Source organism: Xenopus laevis, chromosome 1S (assembly GCF_017654675.1).
Source record: "Xenopus laevis strain J_2021 chromosome 1S, Xenopus_laevis_v10.1, whole genome shotgun sequence".
NCBI lineage: Eukaryota > Metazoa > Chordata > Amphibia > Anura > Pipidae > Xenopus > Xenopus laevis.
The window spans coordinates 185479001-185500793 of NC_054372.1; the positions used below are offsets into that span (position 1 = coordinate 185479001).

At 39.1% G+C, this 21793-nt stretch overlaps 1 protein-coding gene across 1 annotated transcript in view; it reads left to right on the top strand.

The window, feature by feature from the left end:
- The window catches only part of rictor.S (RPTOR independent companion of MTOR, complex 2 S homeolog), a 112272-nt gene that overhangs the window by 21919 nt on the left and 68560 nt on the right, over positions 1 to 21793 (top strand). Inside the window, exon 3 of the mRNA XM_018244512.2 lies at positions 10412 to 10509. Within this exon, the coding sequence (XP_018100001.1) occupies positions 10412 to 10509 (98 nt within the window). The remainder of the gene's footprint in view (positions 1 to 10411; positions 10510 to 21793) is intronic.

Genomic DNA, 21793 nt, shown 5'->3' on the forward strand with positions numbered 1-21793 from the left:
CTTTATATACAAAGAGAAGAATATGGGCTTCTGAGAAGCCTATTACTTCTGCCCTGGTGCTTCCAGCTGACAGTTGTGTGTGTCTCTGTCAAGCATCTTGTGGCCAGATTAAGCTTGCGGTTTGGCTGTTTAGCTCAGATGCAACTGAAGAGATAATACAGTCTGTACTAGATTGCAAGTTATGCTTACCAAGAAAATGAGTTCTGGTTAGACTATGGGCAAGTGCTTATCCTGTATTCTTAGCATTTGTTCCCATTCTCTGTGAAAAGCCACATATAATGCTGTGAGCTGGGTTGAAGCTCCTGCTGTAGACTAAAATGAAACCATGAAAATAAGATGAAAGGAATATGATGAATAACTATGAATAACCTTCTAAATATAGCAGGGAAATTTGTTCATGTGCTACTTTTGATTCTCTCTGACCTGTTTTGGTATCTGATAACTTTGGTTTAATAAGGCCAAAGTAACATCAGAAAGCAACAGCTGTATTATCATAAATATGTTTAACATAATACTACGTACGTAAAAAATGTTTTCAGTCGTTACCCCAGAGATATCCTGCCTGAGGCCTTCAAGACCAAAAAGCTACGCTCTAAGTGGTTTGACAGGAGCTTAAAGGAGAAGGAAAGCTCCAAGACAGTTTATTGTCAACAGATTAGCCACAATAGTGCAAGCTAGAACGCTATATTTATTCTGCAGAATACTTTACCATACCTGAGTAAACAGCTCTAGACACTGTCTCTGTTTGTTTAGGATAGAAGCTGCCATATAAGCTTGGTGTGACATCACTTCCTGCCTGAGTCTCTCCCTGCTCAGATTACAGCAGGGATGGGAGGAGGGAGAGGAACAAACTGATCATGCTCAAGCCCAAGCCCTGGAGGTTTAAGCTGAAAACAGAAGTCTGATACAGAAGCCCATGAGTACACAATAGAAGGAAAGAAATGCTGTGTTTCTTTTGACAGAGGACTCAGAGCAGCATTACTTTGAGGGGTTACTGGTGTGTGTATGTGTATATATATATATATATATATATATATATATATATATTTTAGCCTTTCCTTCTCCTTTAAGGCCGCAGGTTCGATATTGCATTAACCACTTCACAGCACAATATTTTCTTTAAAAGCAAAATAAAAGCCTTTAGAGCATATTTCAATATGGATGTCATTGCAAAAATGGGTTTCATATCTTAGGGTTAAACTACATGGGAGATTTTGATCAGATTTTGCGGGTCAGATTTCATCTGATCTTGCTATCCACACTGTGCAACACCACGAGATCTGTAAGATGCTACGAAATCTGATCACTCTATTGCTAGAATGTAAAGTTGGAGGGTGTCGTTTGTTCATTCATCTACTTCCAACAGTCAATGTATTTTAATGGAGAGGGGGGGAAAGTCGGTCAGATACATCAGATTTTATCTTGTTGGATAAAGACGCAGCATGCAGCGTTTCCATGTAGTTAACATGTACACTTAGTTCCATTATATCTGATTGTCGGATTGATTTTGTTAATCCGACACCATTGTACAAAATCTCCCGTGAAGTTTAGCCCTAAGGTAGAGCCCTACAGCGAGTACCCTGTGGGATGAGGGTAGGACTTTTAAAATTTTAAAGTGTAATGTCTTAAGAGCAGTGACCTCCATTTTTTTTTTCTTAAAAGTCCAGACTTTTATAATGGCGTTAATTAACCCTCATGTATAACTAATCTTGTTCCTCTTGCATGTTGGCCCTTATATTCTTAGGCTTCTGCCTATGTATGCTTAAGGGCAGAGACAAACGTGGAGATTAGTCGCCCGGCGACAAATTGCCTCTTCTTCATGTGATTTGTTTTCTGAAGTCGCCCAACTGTGCCTCACAAGGAAACTTTGGGCGATTTCATAAAACGAAGAACTCTGAGTGCCATCCCGCCGGTGATTTCGATTCTAGCCGGCAGGAAGGCAGTTCGGGGAGATTAGTCGCCCGAAGAAGAGGCAATTTGTCGCCGGGCGATTAATTGTTCCCGAATCTCCAGGTGTGTCTCTGCCCTAAAGCTTTCTCAGGATGAAGTAGTAATTTTTCAGAAAACACGCCTTCATCCCAGCATTCAGATTTATTTTGTTTTTCTATTACAGCCAGTTCAACTGCAGCTCCTTTTGTTACTTCCTTGTCTAGCTTTGCTTTCTGAGATTCAGACAGTGAGCATGCCCGGCAGGCACCTCTTTGAGATCTTCATTGTTGGAGAGGAGATTGCTCAGAAAACAAAAGGGGGCTGAGCTTCACACTAGACAAGGAAGTAACTAAAAGAGCGGACGTTTAACTGGCTGTAATAGAAACACAAAATAAATCTGAATGCAGGGAGAAATATATGTTATTCTGGGAAATGTTTAGATTAATGTTAGTGTTAATGTTTTTTTTTTTAATTAAAAGGCTACTTTATTCTTTAAAGGAGAAGGAAAGGTCTTTTAATTTGGGGTGTCACAAGTTAGGCACCCCCAAGTGATCGCATGTACTTACCTGAAACCGTGGGCTTGTGTTCCTCTGCACCACCCTGTATTCTTCCAGCAAGCATGCACAGTAGAATAGGGATGCACCAAATCCACTATTTTGGATTCGGCTGAACCCCCGAATCCTTCATGAAAGATTCGGCCGAATCCTGAACTGAATATGAATCCTAATTTGCATATGCAAATTAGGGGTGGGAAGGGGAACACATTTTTACTTCCTTGTTTTGTGCAATTCCCCTCCCCGCCCCTAATTTGCATATGCAAATTTGGATTAGGTTCGGCCAGGCAGAAGGATTCAGCCGAATCTTGCTGAAAAAGGCAGAATCCCGAACCGAATCCTGGATTCGGTGCATTCCCTACAGTACAACAAAATAGCCATAATTTTCGTTAAAGGTCGGCTTTCTGTGCTACTGTGAAAAAAAAGAAGCCAGAAGACGATTGCTCTGTGGTGCTTGCTGGAAGAATCCCTGGGTTGGTGTAGTTTTCTCCTGATAGGATCGCTGGCCTGGGTATTCATGCGATCACTTGGATCTAATATTGCTGTGTATTTAGCCATCTCAGGTCTTTTTGCCTGGTCATGTGCTTTCAGAAAGAGCCAGCACTTTAGGATGGAACTGCTTTCTGGCAGGCTGTTGTTTCTCCTACTGAATAACTAAATGTGTCTCAGTGGGACCTGGATTTTACTATTGAGTGTTGTTCTTAGATCTACCAGGCAGCTTTTATCTTGTGTTAGGGAACTGCTGTCTGGTTACATTCATATTGTTCTGTTGTTAGGCTGCTGGGGGGGAGCAACGGGAGGAGTGATATCACTCCAACTTGCAGCAAAGAGTGACTGAAGTTTATCAGAGCACAAGTTACATGACTGGGGGCATGTGGAAAACTGACAATATGTCTAGCCCCATGTCAGATCTCAAAATTAAATATAAAAAAATCTGTTTGCTCTTTTGAGAAACTGATTTCAGTGCAGAATTCTGCAGCACTATTAACTGTTGAATTTTGAAAAACATTTTTTTTCCCCATGACAGTATCCCTTTAAGGTAACCTCTCTTCACCCACACTCAAAAACCCTGTAATTTTTAACTAGCTGTAGCATATGCATTACAATGATATAAGTTAAAGGAAAACTATACCCCCAAAATGAATACTTAAGCAACATATCATATTAAGTGGCATATTAAAAAATCTTACAAGACTGGAATATATATTTAAGTAAATATTGTTCTTTTACATCTCCTATTATGAACCACCATTTCGTGATGGTCTGTGTGCTGCCTCAGAGATCACCTGACCAGAAATACTGCAGCTCTAACTAACAGGAAGAAGTGTGGAAGCAAAAGTCAGAACTCTGTCTTGAGTTCTGTCTCATGTGACCTAACAAGTATGGTTTGTTTGTGTGACTCCTACGATCCCCGTGAATCCTACGATCCCAGGGGGGTGGCCCTTATTTTTTAAAATGGCAGTTTTCTATTTTTTTTTTTTTGTAACTTAAAATTTTTATTCGTTTTCACAATAAAGTACAAATACAGTATCCGTAGCCTCATATCATTTGTCTTTGTTTAACAGACTTATCTATTATTCAAACATTACAGTTGAAGACTCTCATCGCAGTATTTTGACATTTGCATGAGGGGAGATAGGAAAGAACCTTAAAGAAAAAGAAGGAAGAAAGAAGAAAAGGATGAGAATAAAAGAAAATAAAACACAATAGAATAAAATAAAAATAAATAAAATAAAATATGGAGACCATTAATGAGATGACAGTTCCCCACTAAAATTCCCAAATATAGAGATTTTAATTTGCAATGGTCATTGCTGTTTTATAGTAATCCCAGTTCCCCCAAACATTATTATGCCGTTGCAGTGTATCATTTATTCTCGCCGTCATTTCCTCAAACATCCTATTTTTGTCGAGTCTGGAGATTACCTCTCGAATCGTAGGGATTGTTGACGATTTCCATTCTGAGGTGATTGCCAATCGAGCCACAGTAGCTACTTGGTTAATCCATTTTTGGGCAGCGTTTGTCAATCCTGGGACTGGGAGGGCTAGTAATAAGTTGGGCATTTCAACAGTAATAGGAGTCCTCATGACCGAGGTTATCAATTTAGCAATTTCCAACCAAAAATCATTTAATTTCAGGCAAAGTCCACATAATGGCAATTTTCTATTTAATAGCACATACTACTAGGAAAGTATATTATTATGAAAATGGTTTATTTACATGAAGCAGGGTTTTACAAATGAGCTGTTTAATGCAATATCTTTTTATAGAGACCTACATTGTTTGGGGGTATAGTTTTCCTTTAAGGAAGTTGCCTCGCTATAGTCGGGGTTTTGAAAGGTCCTGGCTTATTTCTCAGAGAGGCTGTCAAGTTGTTTGTGTAATATCTGAGAAGTGATCTTTGTGGAGAATATCTCGGCATTATTAATCCGCTATGACAAATGACAGATGGAGATACAAGAGCATTTTAACCACAGATAACCATAAATGGAGGAGAAAACTTTCCTTCATAATCACTTGCTCTTCTTTGATTTCATTCTCATTTTAATAAACCTTTATTTCTTAGGGATGTGGCACAAAATGCTGGAAAATGTCCTTCCATGGCAAGGCATAAATAAAAAAGACTTTCACCTATCTGTAAAATGTGTATATGCTCACTGCTTTTTCCTATAAAATTTGTGGCAATTATAATCCAAAGGTAATTTTGGGTGGTTTTGATGCTCACATTTGCCCTTATATTACGCGACGTGTTGTATCTAGTCTGGCAAGAGTCTGTATCCACAAGAATCTTTGGCAAAATAATTTAAAAAAAACTTTTGTTGTAGCAGAAATTGCTGAGGAATACTGATTAAAGCTTTACCTGCTTTCTAAGAAAGCACAAAACTCCTTTCAGAAAAGCTGATGAAAAACTTTTTATGACATATGGCAATTTGTGTTCTCATCTATTGCAGAAAAAAAAAACTTGTTTTCTTTTAAAATCTGTGTCTTTAAATGTTGCAGCTGGAAACACTCCTTGGAAGAAATTGATATATCAATGTTTACTCCTTTTACGTTGCCTTATATCATCAGGCAGTTATGTTCATACCATGAGTAACAGGCATGCCTAAGGAGGGTTGGGCTGATTTCCCAAAACATGTCCAGGTCCAAATCCAGCCATATTGAGTTCACTTTTTAATTGAGGTCAATGAAAGGTAACCCATTTAAAGAAGAACTAAAGAAGTAGCTAAAAATGTTGTACATGATGTTTTGTGCTTCTGTACCGCCCCAAGGCAACCACAGCCCTTTAGCAGTAAAGATCTGTCTCCAAAGATGCCCCAGTAGCTCCCCATCTTCTTTTCTGCTGATTCCCTGCACATGCTCTGTGCTGCTGTCAATTACTGAGCTTAGGGACCCACTCACAATATACAGTACACAAAGAATAGAAATGTCACAATATAAGGCTGATTAATAATTAATACAGATAATTATTACATGGCAGCACAGAAACCAGTGCAATTAGCATCAGAATTTAATAATCAGCAAACCTGTAGCATCAGCTTATATTACAGCCAGGGAAGCTCATTTTCTGCTGGATAATTAGTGACGAGCCCTAAGCTTAGCTTCTCAACAGCTGCTCAGAGCCCACTGAGCATGTGAGTGTCACAGACACTTTCCAAGATGGTGACCCGCTGTGACAAGTTTGAAGTCCTGGATCATTGCTGCTATTGACAAGCTGAAACTTTAGCCTCGTGCAATAAGTTCAGTATATTAAATATGGCATTTATAGACATATTCATTTTTAGGGTTTAGTTCTCCTTTAGGAGAGTTATTGCAAATCATCTATTGAAGAATGTATGCCTTCATATGACCATAGCCTTGTATATAGGCTATGAAGAAGATCAAAGCTGAATATGCTTGTATCTGATTTAAGTGGTAGTATCCTGATTCAATAATATTGCTTTAAAAAGAAAAATAATGATTTTTTGTTTTTTGTAAGCAAAACATTATCACTTGGCAGGGGTAAGTCATCTAACTATTGTCAGTTTGGGCGCTGGAAGCCAATGTTTGACAAGTGTCTTTGGATGATATTTGACTGTTTGCCCTTCACAGTCACGCTGGGACAAACTAGGCAGATCTCACAGGGTGAGAATCCACTGCTACTCTCCTGATTATTGTTTCTGCACCAGGAAGCATTGGCTCCACTCTAGTGCAGGCAGACGCCACTGTTATTGGCTGTGAACCAGGAACTCTTACGGTTTCTTTGCAGCCTGGGATCCGCATTCATGTGGCCCTGGACTTAGAGGGATTCTATCAAGTGTATATTTTTAGTTGTAATATTGGTGTGTAGGCCTGGTCATGTGATTTCAGAAAGAGCCAGCACTTTAGGATGGAACTGCTTTCTGACAGGCTGTTGTTTCTCCTGTAACTAAATGTGTCACATTGGGACCTGGATTTTACTATTGAGTGTTGTTCTTATATCTACCAGGCAGCTGTTATCTTGTAGATAAATTAGGTAATAGTATGACCACAGTTCCCGGAGTTCCCCTTTGGTTCTGACTCTGTAGTTCCGGCTTCTCCTTGGGTAAAAATTCTCAAATTTAAGTCTGTGTCAGTCAGCGCTAGAAAAACTCGGGGAGACAAGAATGCATCATAAAAGGAATCTAAGTGTAGTGCATTTTGATTGTTATAGTTTCACACCTTCCCAAAATTTGCTATAGGGTTTCAGATTACTCTTTACGTCCACCACATGTGTGCTCAATGTTGGGTACTCACAAGCGTTTTAATCACATTCATTAAAAAGTCAGGATAGGATTTCCAGTGTTTTACTCCATGTTAAGAAAGCAGACAGTGACAATGACTTGTAAGGCTGGTGGGGGGGGGGGGGGGGGAAGAGAGAGGGTTGATATCTAGGGATGCACCGAATCCACTATTTTGGATTCGGCCGAACCCCCGAATCCTTCACGAACGTTTCGGCCAAATACCGAACCGAATCTGAATCCTAATTTGCATATGCAAATTAGGGGTGGGAAGAGGAAAATATTTTTACTTCCTTGTTTTGTGACAAAAAGTCTTGCGATTTCCCTCCCCGCCCCTAATTTACATATTAGGATTAGTATTCGGTTCGGCCGTGCAGAAGGATTCGGGCTGAATCTGAATCCTGCTGAAAAAGGCCGTATCCTCAACCAAATCCTGGCTGGATTTGGTGCATCCCTAGTGATATCACTCCATCTTGAAGTGCAGCAGTTAGGGCACATGAGGAAACTTCGGAAAACAAATTGCTCTGAGTGCCATCCCGCCGGCTGGAAGGCATGGGAGGCAGTTTGGGCAGATTAGTCGTCCCGAAGAAGAGGAGATTTGGCGCCGGGTGACTAATCTCCCTGAATCTACCTGTGTGCCTTGACTTTAAGAGTGACTGAGGTTTATCAGAGCACAATTCACATGATTGGGGGCAGCTGGGAAACTGATATGTCTACCCCCATGTCAGATTTCAAAATGAAATATAAAAATATCTGTTCTTTTGAGAAACAGATTTCAGTGCAGAATTCTTCTGGAGCAGCACTATTAACTGATGTGTTTAAAAAAAATCCCATTACAGTATCCCTTTAAATATTATTACAGTATCCCTAAATATTTGATCAGTGATCCTCAACCAGTGGCTTGTGGGCAACATGTTGCTCACCAACCCATGGAATTTGCTCCCAGTGACCGCAAAGCAGGTGCTTATTTTTGAATTCCTGGCTTGGAGGCAAGTTTCAGTTAAAAAAATCAGATGTACTGCCAAACAGAGTCTTATGGTAGCTGACAGTTTTCATGATTCATGCTCTTTTTTTTACATTTGTATGTGGCTCAAGAAAGGTAGGGAACCCCTATTTTAGATAGATAAGGCTATCTCTGTACAATGTCCTCTGCTGGTATTATGTTCTGAATATTTGGGGGGGAAAAGTGTATTTAGAACCTTATTCTTTTCCCTTTGGGTTACAGCTAATATATATAGATAATGGAAAGCAAATGAAATCTGTTGGTTCATAAAATTAATTCACTTTCATTTTAGTTCCTACCGCCAATAGACATAGAATATGCTTTACGATAGTGAGGAATGGTGTGAGGCCTTGGATTTGGGCTTTTTAAGCAGGATTCGGCGGAATCTTTGTGCCTGGCCGAACCAAAGCGAATCCGAATCCTAATTTGCATATGTAAACTAGGGGCATGTAGGGAAATAATGTGACTTCGTCACAAAACAAGAATTTTTCTCACTTTTTCCTTTCCTGACCCTAATTTGCATATGCAAATTAGGATTTGGATTCTGTTCGGTATTTGGCCGAATCTTTCACCAAGGATTCTGGGATTTGTCCGAATCCCAAATAGTGGATTCGGTGCATCCCTAAAAATTTACATTGCTGACTTTTTCAAACATTTTACTTTTAAGGCAGAACAGGTCAATTTTAGGATGTTTAAATCAATCCTGAAAACTGCAACAGTTTTTTTTTTTTTTTTTTTTTGTTTTTTTTAGATTGTAAGCTCTAATGAGCAGGGCCCTTTTTACATCTTACTATGAGTATTTGTATGAACTTAGTTTGATATATATATATATATATAAATATGCCCTGCTCATGTTCACTGATATGCCATACGTCTGTGCTGGAGAATTCAACCCGTAGTTTAAAAAAACCCTCCCCCCCTACCATGTGTAGACCCCCCTCCCTCCTCCCCCCAGCCTAACTGCCCCCCCCCCGGGGCAAATGCCCCTAATTTTTTACTCACCCCTCCGGACAGATTCTGGCCTCGGAGTTCATGGCAGCCATCATCTTCTTCTCCGGTAATCTTTGTGTATTGATGACATTTTTGACGCATGCGCAGTTGAGTGAATTTCCGGTCCCAAACAACTGCGACTGCACCGAAAGTCACAATTTCCGAAATTTTCGTGACTTTCGTCGCATTCGCAGTGGTTCGGGACCGGAAATTTACTCCAACTGAGCATGTGCCGAAACGTCCGAAAAAGACTAAAGAAAGAAGATGGCTGCCGTGGACTCCAAGGCCAGAATTCTGCACGGAGGGTAAAAAAATTAGGGGCATTGTCCGGGGGAGTGGGGGGCAGGTAGGCTGGGGGGGGGAGGGAGTGGGGTCTACCCAGGGTAGGGGGGGAGGTTTTTTTTTTTTTTATTATTACGGGTTGAATTCTCCTTTAAATACATGTTTAATAATAATGCCATTCATAGTATTCTTCCTACTTCTAGGTTAAAAGCCTCTCTCATACAATTTTGGTTGCTGGACTGATTTAGTATGTAAATATTATTAAACGGTATACACGAGATGCTTTTACTTTTATCCTAACATTTATATCCAAAAAACACATTTTCCTGCTTGTTCTCTTTGATGTCAATCTGGAGATTGTTTCCCATTGATTTTTTTTTTATTAAATCTGTGCACCTTTACAGGACTTAATGGTTTAAATAGGTGTTACAGGTATGGGATCAGTTATCTGGAAACCCGTTATCCAGAAAGTTTTGAATTACGGAAATGCTGTCTCCCATAGACTCCATTTTAATCAAATAATCCAAATCTTCAAAAATGATCTCCTTTTTCTCTGTAATAATTTCTACTTAATATGAACCAAGATAAAATGAATCCTTATTGGAGGCAAAACCCGCCTATTGGGTTTAGTTAATGTTAACATGATTTTCTAGTGAAGATCCAAATTATAGAAAGATCCATTATCTGGAAAACCCCAGGTCCTGAGCATTCTGGATAACAGATCCCATACCTGTATCCTCCCTGTTATTTCTGTATTCTGTATAGAGCGTGTAGTGAAATTTGATTTATAGGGTTTAAAACACAAATGTCTCCCTTTTTTTTTATCATGTGAAGTTTGCACAGCATGTTTCATGTAAACAAGTAGCTTTATTTCAGAATAAATGTGCTGATGGATTGTTGTATCCTTTCCCAACAGAACCAAGTGATAATTTGAGAGAGATTCTACAGAATGTGGCCAAACTACATGGAGTCTCTAACATGCGAAAGTTGGGCCACCTGAACAATTTTATTAAGGTAGGATTCTATTTGCTTCTTTCCTTCCTTTGTAACGATAGGCAGGATTTGCTTTCCTGTGCATCTGCTTTACAGGGCTAGTTGATGCTGGGATTTTGTAGAACAAATATAGGATCCGTTATCTGGAAACCTATTATTCAGAAAGCTCAGAATTATGGAAACGCTGTATCCCATAGACTCCATTATAATCATATAATACACAAGAGCCATGAATATCTTGTAAATTAAATCCTTATAAACGGTGAGTTCTGATGTCATCAGTTATAAACGGTGAGTTCTGATGTCATTTCTGTCACATGACTCACTGAAATTTGTGTATTATAATAAATAAAGTACCCCCAGTTGCAAAATATGAGGATATTAGTTCGGCCTCGTATTTTTATATGGTCATGAATCTCCTCGGTAACTCCTCGGTACTTTTTATTCACTATATAATTCAGATTTTAAAAAACTATTTCCCTTTTCTCAGTAATAATAAAACAGTAGCTTTAATCCTTATTGGAGGCAGAACCAGCCTATTGGGTTTCATTAAAGTTTAGTTGATGTTGTAGTAGACTTAAGGTATGGAGATCCAAATTACAGAAAGATCCCTTACCTGGAAACCCCAGGTCCCGAGCATTCTCGATAACAGGTCCCATACCTATAATGGGAAAGCTTGAGGGCTGCACTTCCTTGGAAAATGGACACAAATGCTTTGCAAGTCGTATATGAAACACTGATAAGCTCATCAAGCAGTGACGCAAACAGTGACGCAAAGCAGTGACAGTTATGTAGACCATTTAGAGACAACTGGTTATTTGTTGTTCTAGAATCTACAGCATTATGTACATAAATATAATAATAATACAATTAATGAAAGACCAGCATTTCCTTAAAGGAGAACTAAATCTTAACTAAAGAAGTAGCTAGAAATATTGTACATTATGTATTGTGTTTCTGTACCAGCCCAAGGCAACCACAGCATTTAGCAGTAAAGATCTGTGTCTCCAAAGATGCCCCAGTAGCTCCCCATCTTCTTTTCTGCTGATTCACTGCACATGCTCTGTGCTGCTGTCACTTACTGAGCTTAGGGACCCACTCACAATATACAGTTCACGGGGAGGCACATTTATCAAAGGTCAAATTTTGAATTCATGTGAGTTTTTAAAAAACCCCCATAAATTCAAATTCCGACCAATCGAAATTTGTTTTAAAAAAAAAAAAATTTGAATTTTTAAAACTCTGAAGAATTAAATCAACCTGAAAACTCGAACTGAAGTCCAGTTTTTTATCCTAAAAAAACGTAAATGTTAGGAAGGCTGCAAACAACTCCAAATTGATCCCGGGACCTCTCCCATCCTTTAGCATCATCTTATATGACCGATAAACATTATTTTCGGATTGGTGATTTTAAACAACCCTTAAGCTTAACTATTCATCCAGTGCCCAGAGCTCAATAGTTATGTGTATGTCTCTCCTAACAAATCCAAGATGGGAATCTCCTGTGACAACCTCAAAGGCCCTAGATCATTATTACTAAAGAGATGCTGAACCTTTGGGCTGGTTGGCTCAATAAGTGCAGTATATAAAACATAGCTAAATTCATTTTTAGGGTTTAGTTCTTCTATTTCTCCTGTTTCTTGGTTAATAAATATTTGAAGAATCAAGTTGCATGTATGTAATAAGTTCCAAGCACAGGCATAATTACATTGCCCTCCAACGGATGCGTCACTCATAGCTTCTTTGGCTTTGTTTACAGGGTGGCGTGTTTTATAGGGAACTATCGCAAAAATGAAAATTTAATATAAGCTTCTAGTGATGTGTGGGCTGGGCCCGACACCCGCGGGTCGGGTGGGTTTGGGCCGACCTTACACTCCTTTTGGCGGGTGCGGGTTGAGCTCTTCTGCTCTCCCCGTCCGCCACCTTCAAATGCTGGTTTCCGGCTTTATAGCTGCGCGGCTGCTCGCACCGCCCCTTTTGTGACATCATCGGCAGTGCTTGTCTATAAAAGGATCCTGTACAGGATTCCAGTACAAACAAAATCTAACAAAATAACAAATATTAAAAAATATATATATACACATAACATAATTTTGCACAAATTCTGCATGTAGAGAGACATGATGTCTGGTGATTTTAATAGAGTGAGCTCGATTATCTTCTAGGCAAAAATAAAGATGTATTGGATCTACTGTCAATGATTATCTGACACCCAAAGGCTGTATGAAGACAGAATGAAGAGAAACAGATGCTGAGAGAGGAATAGTGAAGACAAACTTGATTATTTCAGAAAGGGAACAGAATTTTTAATTGATTGTATTTAGAAAGTTTCTTATTTCGGTATGACGAAGCTTATATTAAATTTAGTTTCCCTTTAAGTAGTAGGTTCTAAAATAAAAGAATATCCAGGCAGAAACCTAGGAAGCACCATAGCAGAAGGGGACATTCCTAAGCCCATCTAATAGAAGTGTCTCAGTCTGCTGAAATATCACTTACTTGGACACACTACCCTTGGCTGTGCCTCTCGTTCTAAAAGTAAGGGGCACATTTACTTTGCTCGAGTGAAGGAATAGAATAAAAAAAACGTTGAATTACGAATGTTTTTTTTGGCTACTTCGACCATCGAATTGGCTACTTCGACCTTCCACCACGACTTCGAATCGAACGATTCAAACTAAAAATCGTTCGAATATTCGACCATTCGATAGTCTAAGTACTGTCTCTTTAAAAAAAACTTCGACCCCCTACTTCGCCACCTAAAACCTACCGAGGTGCAATGTTAGCCTATGGGGAAGGTCCCCATAGGCTTTCCTATGTTTTTTTTGTTCGTAGAAAAATCGAACGATCGATGGATTAAAATCCATCGAATCGTTCGATTTGAAGGATTTAATCAATCGGTTTTTCGTTCGATCAAACTAATTGCGGTAAATCCTTCGATATTCGAAGTCGAAGGATTTACATTCGGCAGATGAATATCGAATTAACCCTCGATATTCGACCATATGTAAATATGCCCCTAATACTACTATATTGATTGAAGTAAAAGGCTGCGCAGTATTATTTCCAAATGGACTGACCTGATGGAAAGAGAAATGTTCGTTGTAAATTTATTTTCGGTTTGTTCCCCCAAGTGTTTCAGACCCAAGCTACAGTTTTTGGCTGATCCAGGGAATGTACTTTTTGCTGCGAGTAAGGAGGACTTGCTCTTTCTGGCTTCTTGTAATAGGATTATAAACCCATAAGTAGCCATCCTGCTAGTGACATTTGCTGCTTAAGAAAGGCTGAAACTTTAGACTGTAGGTAGTATGGGCAAGTAAAGGAAAATGGACTAATTCATACATTTACATTAGTCTAAAATAAGTGAAAACTGAAGTATAATGTACCTTTAAATGAAGCGGATTACAGTATTTACAACAATTCCAAAAGAAAAACACAGGTATCAGATCCCATATCCAGAAATCTGTTCTGCAGCAAGCCCCCAATTATGGGAAGGCCGATTCTCAGAGTCCATTTTAAGCAAATCATTCTAATTTTTAAAAACTATTTTTTTATCTGTGCTATTAAACAGTACCTTGTATTTGATGGTAACTAAGATTCAAGAATCTACTGTCTATTGCTGTCAAAATAATCCTATTGGTTGATTATTTATATAACTTTTAGCAGAATTAAACAGTAACACAAAAAATGAAAGTGTATTAAAGTAATGAAAATATAATGTGCTGATTGTGCTGCACTCGTACAAATAGTGCATTTACTTCAGAAACTCTAGTTTGTATAAACAAGCTTCTGGATAGCTGTGGGGGCAGCCATTCAAAGCTGAAAAAGGCACAGGATACACAGCAGATAACAGATAAGCTCTGTAGTATACAATGGGATTCTTCAGAACTTATCTGTTATCTACTGTGTATCCTGTGCTTGAATGGCTGCCCCCATGGCTACACAGCAGCTTGTTTATATAAACTATAGTAGTACTTATCTGTTATCTACTGTGTATCCTGTGCTTGAAAGGCTGTCCCCATGGCTACACAGCAGCTTGTTTATATAAACTATAGTAGTACTTATTTGTTATCTACTGTGTATCCTGTGCTTGAATGGCTACACAGCAGCTTGTTTATATAAACTATAGTAGAGTTTCTGAAGCAAACACAGCAGTTTTACCACTGCAGGGCAACACTGCATTATTTATTAATTACTTCAACACTTCAAAGTCTGATTCAGCGCTTTAATTTTTTTGGTGTTACTGTTCCTTTAAGTTCTGAAAAGGTTCTGAAAAAAAAACTAGGTCTCTAGCAAACACAAAAGTGTAGCGGGCTTTAAGGTGGCCATACACGGGCCGATAAAAGCTGCAGACAGACCGAGTCGGCAGCTTATTGGCCGGTGTATGGGCCCCCCTGACGGGTTTCCCCGATCGAGATCTGGCCAAAAGTCGGCCAGATCTCGATCGGATGGGACGAAAAATCCCGTCGGATTGTGGCCGCGTCTGTTCGTTGATGTGGTCCTGCGATCCGACCGCTTGCAAAGCCACCGTTAGGATCCGATTGTTGGGCCCTAGGGCCAAACGAGCGGATCTCTCCATGTATGGCCACCTTTAGAGTGATGTTTCAAATATTATTGTAATCGTTTGTGATTACAAAAAAATTATTGTGGCAGAAATTCAAGGTATTTAAGCCCCCCTATTCTTACTTTCTGGACTTAGTTACATAGTTAAATTGGGTTGAAAAAAGACAAAGTCCATCAAGTTCAACCCCTCCAAATGAAAACCCAGCATCCATACATACACCCCTCTCTACTTTCATATAAATTCTATATACCCATACCTATACTAACTATAGAGTTTAGTATCACAATAGCCTTTGATATTCTGTCTGTCCAAAAAATCATCCAAGTCCCTCTTATAGTCATTAACTGAATCAGCATCACAACATCACCCGGCAGTGCATTCCACAACCTCACTGTCCTGACTGTGAAGAACCCCCTACGTTGCTTCAAATGAAAGTTCATTTCTTCTAGTCTAAAGGGGAGGCCTCTGGTACGGTGATCCACTTTATGGGTAAAAAGGTCCCCTGCTATTTGTCTATAATGTCCTCTAATGTACTTGTAAAGTGTAATCATGTCCCCTCACAAGCACCTTTTTTCCAGAGAAAACAACCCCAACTTATCCTAGAATATCTGACGGACTTTTTCGCTTTTTTTTTTTGGCTTATCCTTTGAGACTAGAAAGCAGATTAGGAGGTGGACTCGTGACTGACGCTTCAGTCACCTTTCTAGGAACAAGTTAGCCTTTAAGCCCTTCTACTTACCATAGAAAGGTTTATCAGTGTCGCAGCCTTAAAGGAAAACTGTTTCTTCTATGTGAAAGCCTGTCAAATAACATTTACATATTTGGTTCAGTTCATGGGTAGAATTTAAAATCTACATGTTCTTGTTTGAGTCCAGGGGGAGGGGAATATTTCAGCATGTTGATTGTCCTTATGTTACATGTGTAATACATAAGAATGCACCGAATCCTTACCCTGCCCGACCGACATCTGCCGACTTTCGGCCGGATATTGATCGGGGAAGCCCGTCTGATGGCCCCCCACATACAGGCAGCTTTTAATGGCCAGTTTAAGGCTACAAATGTATTATTGCTGCTTTTGATTACTCACCTTTCTATTCAGACCCTGTCCTGTTCATATTCCAGTCTCTTATTCAAATGAATGCATGGTTGCTATGGTAATTTGGGTATCAATATTTAGTCGGCAATCCATATCTGATTTCTGTGTTGCCCCAGTTCCACAGACAGTCAACGTGCAAATAAGTTCTATCCTAAGATATATGTCCCAAGGCTTTTCATTGGTTAAAACAAAATATTTATTTATAAATAATTAAAAAATTGGATACATACTGACCCCACATGGCCCACCTTACGCGTTTCGTACCCTCCGGCACAACATGTTCTAACCAGTATTTAAACCCTGTTAACCCATTTTACTTTAAAACTCAATCATGGTTAATCATGGGGATTAACCCTGTTTTCTTAGTATAAACCCAAAACCTCCACTGTGGGGCATTTGTATCTTATCCTATGTATCATTAGTTACAAGTTAAAGTTACATATTGTTAAAATTAATATGTAACTTTAACTTGTAACTAATGATACATAGGATAAGATATGAATGCCCCATAGTGGAAATTTTGGGTTTATACTAAGAAAACACATTGAATGCTGATTGGTTTTAAATTAAAATGGAAGGGGTTAACAGGGGTTAAATACTGGTTGAAACATGTTGTCAACAGAGACACCTATGACTAAGTGCCGGAGGGTACGAAACGCGTAAGGTGGGCCATGTGAGGTCAGTATGTATCCAATTTTTTAATGCAACTATAAATAAATATTTTGTTTTTACCAATGAAAAAGCCTTGGGACATAAATCTTTGGATGTAACTTATTTGTATGGTAATTTGGGCCCTACCAACCAGGTTGCTGAACAACTGAAGAGCTGCTGAATAAAAAGCAAAATAACTTAAAAACCACAAATAACAAAAAAAAAAAGAAAACCAATTGTAAATTCTTATATTATCACCCTCCTCTACATCATACTAAACAACCCCTTAAATAATTATAGCCGTTTTCCTTGTGTACCTATGGGCAGGGTTGCCTGTCATTATGTAGGATATAAAAGGGAATCCCTGCCTGCAGATAAAGTTCCTTTCTCCTTTGTGCAGTTATACATATGAGTCACACTAATTAATTCCAAACAAGCATCTGCCAGATTTATCTTCAAAGGGCAGATCTGCTCATTTGGAGAGGTTGCCAAACAAGGGGAGCTTGAGTGGGTGATATTGGGCTTTTTCAATCGTGGACCTTAGGACCCAACGATCAGATCACAATGCCAAGAATGTAGGCAGTTGGTGTGAGGCCTGCATCAGCGAACCAATGTGGTTCTTGATCTCATGGGATTTTTAAACCTGCCTCATATTAAACTTCATTTTAAATCTCATTTTAAAATTCATTTTAAAGGGGAACTATCACGAAAATGAAAGTGTAATGAAGATATAAGCTTCATCGCACTGAAATAAGAACCTTTCTAAATACAATCAATTAAATATTCTTTACCATTTCTGAAATAATCAAGTTTATCTTCACTATTCCTCACTCAGCATCGGTTTCTCCTCATTCTGTCTTCTTGCAGCAGTTCGGTGTCAGATATTCATTGACCGTTAAGCTGGCCATAGACGCAGAGATCCGCTCGTTTGGCGACATTGAAGTGGGCGATATTGGGCTGATCCGATCGGCCCAATGATCCAATATGGTGTTGGACACGCATAGATGCGCCCGCGATCCAACGTGATTTTTTTCGGCCAGATATTGATTGGGGAAGCCTGTCTGGTGGCCCCACACACACGGGCCAATAAGCTGCCAACTCGGTCTGTCGGCAGCTATCGGTCCGTGTATGGGGGCCTTAAGATCCAATATATCTTATAGGGTGGGGGGGGGCTTCCTTTCCTAGCAGATGTATTAGAGCTCACTCAAATAACTGATTCCAGTACAAACAAAATCTAACAAAATAACTGCCTTTTGCACAAACCTGCATGTAGAGAGACATGATGTCTGGTGATTTTAAAAGAGTGACCTCTAAAACATCTGCTGGGAAAGGAAGCCCCCCTATAAGATATATTGGATCTAACTGTCAATGAATATCTGACACCCAACTCCTGCATGAAGACAGAATGAAGAGAAACAGATGCTGAGAGAGGGACAGTGAAGATAAACTTGATTATTTCAGAAACTGTACAGAATTTTTAATTGATTGTATTTAGAGTTTTGTATTTGTAAGTTTCTTATTTCAGTTAGATGAAGCTTATTATTAAATTTTCATTTTTGCGATAGTTCCCCCTTTAAAATGAGGTTTAAAATAGCAATATTAATATTTCAGTAGTGTTAGCCATTGAATGAATGCAAAGTTGGCATGCAGTTTAGCACATTCATTTTGTTGTTTCCTGTTTTGAAAAGTCTCATGGTAGAACAAACACCACAAGTAGCAGATCTAGTCGGCTACCCAAGAATGTGTGAGCAGTAGTTACTTAAAAGCGAGCTTCGTTTTGTTAAAATTTTGCACCGCGCCCACCTCCCTGCCTCCCACCCATTGTCAGAATCACATTTTTACTTACTATTAATCACCGTTTTTGAAGCCTGCTCGTAACAAGGTGAAATATAGAAAGTCAAACATTCATTTTGTATACCCTGATTTTAAGTTTTCCCTCGGCTTACATTATTTTGCATTATTCTTTTTATGGTCCCAGCAAAATATAATGCACCTAATTTAAAATTTTCACTGATTTTACGAACTTTTTTTACTAGTCCCTTGAAAAATGTTAAATGGGGGTTCCGTAGTTTGGTTGCAGAAGTATCCAGGCAGGCACTTGAAAGGAAACTTAAAGGGATACTGTCATGGGAAAAAACATTTTTTTTTCAAAATGAATCGGTTAATAGTGCTGCTCCAGCAGAATTTTGCGCTGAAATCCATTTCTCAAAAGAGCAAACAATTTTTTTATATTCAATTTTGAAATCTGACATGGGGCTAGACATATTGTCAATTTCCCAGCTGCCCCAAGTCATGTGACTTGTTCTCTGATAAACTTCAATCACTCTTTACTGCTGTACTGCAAGTTGGAGTGATATCACCCCCTCCCTTTCCTCACCCAGCAGCCAAACAAAAGAACAATGGGAAGGTAACCAGATAGCAGCTCCCTAACACAAGATAACAGCTGCCTGGTAGATCTAAGAACAACACTCAATAGTAAAAACCCATGTCCCACTGAGACACATTCAGTTACATTGAGAAGGAAAAACAGCAGCCTGCCAGAAAGCATTTCTCTCCTAAAGTGCAGGCACAAGTCACAACACATGGGGCAGCTGGGAAATTGACAAAATGTCTAGCCCCATGTCAGATTTCGAAATTGAATATAAAAAAATCTGTTTGCTCTTTTGAGAAATGGATTTCAGTGCAGAATTCTGCTGGAGCAGCACTATTAACTGATGTGTTTTGAAAAAAAAAAACTTTTTCCAATGACAGGATCCCTTCAACTTAAAGGGAAACAAGTTTAAAGCGCATATAAACACTATATTCCTCTAAAGTGTATATAAGTTGGGCACTTCTTCCCCCTCCCCACTGCCACTGGGTAATCCTAAATAGAAAATTGCCATTTTAAATTCTAAGTTCCGCCTCCTCGGATCAATTCACAGTGCACACAAACAAACCATACATGTTAGGTCACATGAGTCAATGAATGGACAAAGTTTTTATTCCCACACTTCTTCCTGTTACAGTTAGAGCTGCAGTATTTCTGGTCAGGTGATCTCTGAGGCAGCACACAGACCATCACAAAATGGGGGCTCAAGGGAAAAGATGTAAAAGGGCAATATTTACTGATTCTATATTTTTGATAGTTTGATAAGATTATTTAATATGCCACTTAATAAAGTATCTGTTGGGTAAAGGTGGCCATAGACTTAAAGATCCGCTCGTTTGGCGACATCGCCAAACGAGCGGATCTTTCCCCGATATGCCACTAAACTGCGTGGCTATATCGGGGGTAATTCGAGCGTTCGGCCGTATGGCCGAACGATCGAATTACGATGCGCCAAGCGGCTCCGGCGGGTCGGTCGGGTAAAAATCCAACCTTCCCGATCGATATCGTGGCCAGATATCGATCGGGATGACCCGTCGGAAGCCCCCATACACGGGCAGATAAGCTGTCAAATCGGTCCAAACGACCGATATCGGCAGCTTTATCTGCCCGTGTATGGCCACCTTAAGTATTCATTCAGGGATATAGTTTTCCTTTAAGTGGGTACTGCAGCCTTGCTATTAACCTTTGAACGACCGGAGTGGCAGGTATTTATATATTTCAGAGAGGCTGTTCTCGGATTAAATTGTTTTGAGGTGAGGGGGACTAGTAAAAAAAGGATATTTTAGATTTCTGTGCCAGCCCAAGGCAACCACAGCAGCAGAGACGACCTGTTCATCCAAAGATTTCCTTACTGGCTCCCCATCTTGGTTGTTTTTGTATTTTTCATATGTTTAATGTTTTTGCATTTATTGTGCAACACTGTTGTTTTATTTAAATGAAAAAATCTGTTATCCGGAAACCTGTTATCCAGAAAGCTCTGAATTACGGAAATGTCATCTCCCATAGACTCCATTTTATCCAAATAATCCAGATTTTTAAAAATTATTTCCTTTTTCTCTGTAATAATAAAACTGTACTTGATCCGAACTAAGATATAATTAATCCTTATTGGAGGCAAAACCAGCCTATTGGGTTACATGATTTTGTAGTAGACTTAAGGTATGAAGATCCAAATTACAGAAAGTCCCAGGTCCCAAATAATCCAGATTTTAAAAATGATTTCCTTTTTCTCTGTAATAATAAAACAGTAGCTTGTTCTTGATCCCAACTAAGATATAATCATCATTTATCATCATTTATTTATATAGCGCTGTCAAGATATGCAGTGCTTTTTAATCCTTATTGGAAGCAAAACCAGCCTATTGGGTTAATATAATGTTTGCGTGATTTTATAGTAGACTTAAGGTATGAAGATCCAAATTACAGAAAGATCCATTATGCAGAAAGCCCCAGATCCCAAATAATCCAGATTTTTAAAAACTATTTTCTTTTTTCTCTGTAATAATAAAACAGTACCTTGTATTTGATCTAATCCTTATTGGAAGCAAAACCAGCCTATTGGGTTTATTTAATGTTTATATGATTTTATTTGGGCCATTTAGCCCCAATGCAAATTTAAAGGGAATGAACATTTTCCGAGCTGTACTTTCTTTTAGTGAATAGTCACGGGAGAAGGATCTGCAGTGATGTTTGTCACAAGCTTAAAATGTTTATGGCAGTTTCAGCCCTCCATTGTCTTAATTGTTAAGTGCCTTTGATGTGTGCAGTCCTCACAATGCAAATTTAACATCAAAGGTTTTGTTGAGAGGTAAGTGGTTTAAAAATACAACAGTCTGTTATGTCCTCCCTCGGCATAATCTATCTATTGGCACCTCTCAAATAATAGGACTATACACCACCAAACCAGCAAAATGGGGAAAGTCTCATTTATTCTCCAGACTGAGTCAGAAAGAGGTTGTAAATGTTTATGTGTGCATCCCCGGCATTATGTATGTTTAGCTGTGGTTACCAGGGGTCTAGAAGGCATCTGTAATTTCACTTTTTAATTATTTGGAACTGGTTGAGTTTCAAACTGGTCGCCATTCAGCAAAGTAGGTTCCCTTGGGTCTACTGAAGAAGCTGCCAAAGC